This window comes from Triticum dicoccoides, chromosome 5B (assembly GCF_002162155.2).
Source record: "Triticum dicoccoides isolate Atlit2015 ecotype Zavitan chromosome 5B, WEW_v2.0, whole genome shotgun sequence".
NCBI lineage: Eukaryota > Viridiplantae > Streptophyta > Magnoliopsida > Poales > Poaceae > Triticum > Triticum dicoccoides.
This window is the reverse complement of record NC_041389.1, coordinates 722530689-722536782: the sequence shown is the minus strand read 5'-3', so window position 1 is coordinate 722536782 and position 6094 is coordinate 722530689. Positions and strand designations below refer to the sequence as shown.

At 43.9% G+C, this 6094-nt stretch overlaps 1 protein-coding gene across 1 annotated transcript; it reads left to right on the top strand.

Moving 5' to 3' along the window:
- Window positions 1-11: 11 nt before the first annotated feature.
- LOC119313009 (la-related protein 1B-like) lies at window positions 12-4346 on the top strand. Its single transcript, XM_037588813.1, has 5 exons — window positions 12-601; window positions 687-927; window positions 1027-1120; window positions 3092-3178; window positions 3544-4346. Exons 1-5 carry the CDS (start codon window positions 139-141, stop codon window positions 3811-3813), a joined length of 1155 nt encoding a protein of 384 aa, XP_037444710.1. The 5' UTR covers window positions 12-138; the 3' UTR covers window positions 3814-4346.
- The last annotated feature ends 1748 nt before the right edge of the window (window positions 4347-6094 follow it).

Sequence of the window (6094 nt, the reverse complement as noted above, 5' to 3'; positions counted from 1 at the left end):
GTCAGATCTCTCTTTCCCCTCCCCCCCTCTCCCCCCGCCGATGATCAAGATGGCGCCTTTCACCCGCCGTTTGTTCGTTCGTTTGTTCGTTTGCGCGATTGATTCGGTAGCTGTGTGGTGTCTTGCTCTTTCCAGGCCATGGCGAACCCGTCCAACTCGCCCCGGCACGGCGGCTCCGGGACGCACCACGGCCGCCACAAGACGGCTAGGCGCGGGGGCGCCGGCGGCAGCGGCGGTGGCGGAGACCACTCCCCGCGGGATCACCAGGAGAGGGGCGCCGGCGGCTGGGACCATGGCGGTGGCGGCGGCGGGAGGGGTGGCCAGAGAAGCCACCACAACAACGGTGGCAGGAGGGGCGGTGGCAACGGTGGCCCGGGCGGCCCAGGAGGTGGTGGAGTTCCTCACCACGGCGGGTTTGGCGGACGCCGGAGAGGCGGGTTTGATGGTGGCTTCTTCCGTGGCCCAGGGATGGGCATGGGGCCGTACATGCGGGGCGCACCGCCGCCGCCCCCGCCGCTGGCCGTCGCTCCTCCCTTCATGGGCCACCCTCCTCCCGGCTCGCATATGCGAGCCTTTGCTGGACCGATGATGGCGTTTCATGGTAAGGTTTTACTTCTCTGGTATTGCAGATATCGCATTGCATCTGCTGGTATTGATCGATTGTCACTATGGTTTGCCATGTCCAGATATGCCATCGCCCGTGTCTCCTGTTTCCCCAATGTACTATGTTGGGCCTCCGCCGCTTCCAGAGGCTCTTAGGGGAATGGCATTCGCACCTCATATGGTCGGCCCACCTGCTTATCCCTACTTTCAGCCCCCGGCTGAGCCTGAGCCTGAGCCTGAGCCTGAGCTTGAGCCTGAGCCCGTGGCTGAGCCGGATTCTGAGGCTCGCCAGAAGCTGCAGAACCAGTTTGAGTTCTACTTCAGGTCATTACACTGATTTTTTTTGCATCATTGAGTTAATTGTCGGCCTGTGTTTGTACTTCTGTGTTGCTGATGCTGATGCCCATGTTCTTTGATCCGCAGCAAGGACAACTTATGTGGAGATGTTTACTTGCGGCAACATATGGATGAGGAGGGCTTTGTATCGGTCCCTTTTATGTCAACAACTTTCAATAAGGTGATCGTGTTTACTGATTTTCCTTAACTTGCCATTCGAGACTGTCGATTAACAGATGTGCATGTACTTTTTCAGTCATTGCGTTGCACCATATTAAGTACACTAGATTGTTGATTCCCAATGTGGTTACTTCATTGGAATCTTTATCTTTTGATCTTTACTGTGCATGAATGTCGACTTCTGTTTGTAATTAATTTCATTCTGTTCTGACTTGGTCATATGAGGTGCTAGTAACCATTGGCTTATGGATTTTCTGTTAAGCTTTCTTTCAGGTACTATAGATGCTTATTCTCTTCAAAATAAATTCTCTGGCTCGATGTTAAAGTAGTAATTGTTTTGGTTGGATATTTGCAATTTTGCATCTGGTTTTTAGAATGACGGAATATTTCCTGCTCATCCCAGACGTGGTGTGTTCTTCTCTGTGCCATCAGTTGTGTTGGGAGATGGTGCTTTATAGGAAATTGCTTTATTCTTCCTGGACCAGCATGAATATGCCTATCATCTTCATGTCCTTTTCTGGTAGATTGTGTGAGTGGTAGTGCCTTGTGCGTGTGCATGCTCAAAGTAGTATGACGGAATATTTTCTGTGCATCCCAGATGTGGTGTGTTCTTCTCTGTGCCATCAGGTTGTTTTTGAGTTGGAAGATAGTGTTTTATAGACAAAGTGGTTGGACTCCTCCCTGGACCATGCGAAAGTGGGAGCTACGTTCTACTGGCTTCATTTAGATTGTGTTCTATAATTGTTTTTTAGCATGAATACATCTCCTTTTTTGTTAGATTGTATGAGTGGTAGTGACATTGTGCGTGTGCTTGCTTGAAGTCAGTTTAACATGCCTTCGTTGTTTGTTGGGATGCTTATTGCTTTACACCTATATTATATATAGATGGATGCCTGCATACTGGTTTGCTGCAGGTTGAGTATATTACATTGATTAACAAGAGAAGAGGTAGTGAGTAGCAAGCTATGTTGTGATTGAACTTAAATATTTATTTTAGGAGTGTATTACCATGTTATCATACATTGATTATGAATGCCAATCAAGTTTCCTGGCACTTGTGTGTGTTCTATTTTTTGCAACTTTTCTTTAGACATTGATTAAAAGAAATCGAAGCCTTTACTAGGGGACAAGTATCTGATCTCCATCTGAATTCTGGTTGGCTGTAAGATAGGAGTTCAAGTATAGCAGTATTGAATATTCCCTATAAACAAATATAAGATGTCTTATATTTGTTTACAGAGGGACTATCTAAAGAACATTTCAGTGTTGTGACAATAGCCAGACATAGTAGACTCAGCTATTCTGTGTTAAATAAAAGTAGTATGTGATTAATGTACTATTGCTCCCTACACCACTTCTCATTGATAAAAGCCTGTAAAATGTCGAAACTTGTCATTTGTTTGGTTCTTTATTCCTCTTTGAGGTATCACTGTGCTCAAATACACTCAAATGTTTTTCATACTGCAATATACTTGTGAGACTCCAATGGACTAGCAGTAAAATAGGGAGTACAAATGACAATGGATGTGCTGTGTGGATAGTTTGCTGCTATGTGGGAACTATTAGGTTAGCGGTCCTTCATTCTAGGTTGCTGTGGCAAGGTCATCCAGTATCTAATTTCACAAGTGATCTGTGTTTTTAAGTTCAATCAGACATGCAACTCTTGCTGTAATGTTTCTGCATATGTGGCACTGCATGCTTTTGGTTTTGTCCTTTAGTTGATCATGCACTAGATTATCTTATGAATCTAGTCAACCTTGTTGCTTTGCTTTCCCCATTGTTGCCAATTTTTCCGATTCACTATTTTTATTTGCGCGCTTGTGCATCCACAAAAATTGGCAAGGTACTTGGTCCTTTTGTTTTATGATGACACCATATGTATATACACCTAATTCTGTGGATGTAAAAAGGAGGTTCGAGCTTAATGTGTTTAAGAAGTCTGCTAACCGTGCTGAAATATCGTTTTTTGCAGGTCCGGGAAATCACTGCCGATATTCCTAACGCCAATTTGCAGTATATAATAGAAACAATTCAGTCCTCATCTATACTGGAAGTGAAGGTACATACTATTACTTCACTCCTGTTTCAGTTATTTGAGGGCAAGTGGTGTGCACTATCGCATCTGTATGATATGGGGGTTCCTTCAATGCCCACAAATAAAGCATTTAACTTCCATTTAAACCGCACTAGAATAGTTTTTGCATTCATAAACATTCAACTAGAGTTGGTTTGGGACTCAACCAATAGTTAATAGCATTCATGACCATTGGACTAGAATATTTTTGGCATTGAAAGACACGGGGGCTAGAATAATCCATTCCCTTCTCTAATAGCCGAGTATTCAAACTTTTGAGACATAATCCTGTGGGCAAGATAGATTTTCCCTTCTAATGTGGGGCATTGTTTTCTGTGTTGATGATGCAGGGTGACAAAGTTAGGAGGAAAGATGACTGGGACAAATGGTTGATTCCGAAAGAGAGCAACCCTAATATTCCGTCAAGCTCTGCAGCAGCTGTGCCAGGCCCCAGCACCAATGTCAATGATCTGACAGCACAGTTTGGAGGTGTGGGCCTGCAAGAAGCAGCTGGCCCTAGTAGCACGGTGGACCAGAACCATCATGAGGTAGTCCAGAATGGATCGGCTTCCAGCAATAACCCAGCACCGGCAGCTGAAGAAAGCGCTGGGCAGCGCTAGCCACACACCGTCTCCTTATCACACTATGACTGCAAGGGGTTTTGTCCGAGCGCGAGTGACGAGAGTAGAAATGATGATGATACTTTGCGATATTTGGAAGGTGGTATGGTATGCTTGCGGGGTTGGGTTGCATTAGACTGACAAGTGGGTTCGTTTTGCGGGGTTGATGTGGCTTTCTGGTTATTGGTGAAAATCGGTCTACTAGCTGAAGCGATAGGCGGCCAAACAAAAAGGTTTATCGTGTAGGGGGGCATCAAACGCGATGAGGGGGAGAAACCGAAGAAGAGGATGCAAGAAGCTGATTAGGGCTAGTTGCTTAGTGTGCGATTCCCGACGGTCGTCGTCGGTTATTTTGGCTATGTTGGTATTTGAAGTCCAAAACTCTGTCGGTTTCTTCCCCCCCATTTGGATTTGGATGTAAACCTCCATTTTTTGACGGAGGCGGATGATGTGATGAACTTTCTTGTCAGCTGTTTCGCCAAACGAGAATGTTGTACAACTCCTTGGTGTACTATTTTACAGATATTTCCTCTCGCGTTGTGTCTTGTTGCTCCCATGTTTGGCTGTGGGAGACGTTGGTTGTGTTGTGTTGTTTTGTTGCTTGCTCTTCTGTTGATGCAGGGTTGCGCTAGTTTTTGTTTCCAAATTGGTTAAGGTGTGCCGTGATGCTTAGTTTTGTTCTGCATCTGCATGTCGTTTGTGTGTGCGGTGCTATGCTAGAAGTATGATGTACCCAAAGGAGTTCCAGCAATTAGGATGAGCATGCTATCTATGCATACACGATGGTAAACAGCACCACCAGCAGTTGAAACAGTGAAGCACACACCATAGAGCAGGGCAACGCTACCATGTGTGTGCTAATGCTGAAGATTCTGATGAGCGTCTACATGTTGTTGCAATGCTGGCAACAATATGTGCGCTATCTATGTAGACCATGTTTTTTATTCTACTCTCTTCAGTTATTTGTAAATATATATGAAGTAACAAAATCATTCTAATAATACTGAAAACGAGAGGAATTTTGGCGATTAGGATGAGCATACGGTGGTGACAAGCTGAAGCAGCTACACCTGACAATATAGAGTTAGAATCGTGCTACAGGCCATACTGATCAACAATTCCAGCAGGCAGCTGACGGTGGCAAAGCAGCACTACCAACCAACGGTTGAAACAGTAGTGATTGGGCAGGGCAGCTCTACCATGTGTGTTATTTCTGATGTTGCTCAACCAAATGTTGCTTAACACTCACATGGGTTACATTGTGCACATTGTCCCTTCCTGTGTATCAGTGGACAAGAGAACGTAAACAGGGCACCTGAGGTATAAGCTTTATATGTGAAAAAGTTCTGCAAAAAAGTCTAGCAAAAAGGAACCGGAAGTGGATTTTGTACTCCCAGCCTCCCAGGTGCATATATACACAGTAAAATACGAAAAAATAAATAGTAAATATATTTAAAAAATCTGATTTTTTTGTAACAAATATAGTTGAATGTTTTGCCTGCGTGAAAAGTCTGGGAAGAAAAATATATTTCCTACTGCTCTATGCAAACTAGACAAAACTGATGCTAAAAAAAAGAGATACTTTTGAAACCATTTTGGAGCACTAATATTTCCATTTTTTCCAATGTCATTCCATCACGAAAATTTGCATGCAGTTAAAACATTCAACAATGTTTATCGCCAAAAAAATATAATTTTATTTTTCGATTATTTGTCCATTTTTTTAGTATCTTACTGTTCATCCACAAAAGACACTTCCGCAAAGGACCATCCAGGAAAATTTCGACCGTGTCTAGCTAGGAAATAAATGGACGATGAGGTAAGTAGGTTGGGTATCACGTGAGAAGAAAGAGATGTGGTGATCGAGTGAGGGCATGAAACTGCATGCGTGAAGACTTGTGTAGGTGAAAACATTGATGTGTTTACTTGCTTCTTCTTTTTTTGACTCAAAGAGGTTTTCCCCCGCCCCAAATTTTAATTAAAAGCCAAGGCAAACAACAAACCATAACGTTTTACAGGTCTCGGCTCGCATCAAGAGTAACTGCAACGACCCTTATTACAGCTGCGTGGCAGCAATTTAAACGAGTCTCAGGCTGATAGAGAAGAAAACAACATCCAAAACAGGAGATGCAATCTAGTACTCCCTCTGTCTCATAATATAAGAGCGTTTTTAACACTACAGTAGTGTTAGAAACGCTCTTATATTATGAGACCGAGGGAGTAGTAAACTACAACCATGGGTCAAGAAATCTGCTAGGCAATCCTAAGTGTTAGAAGGGAG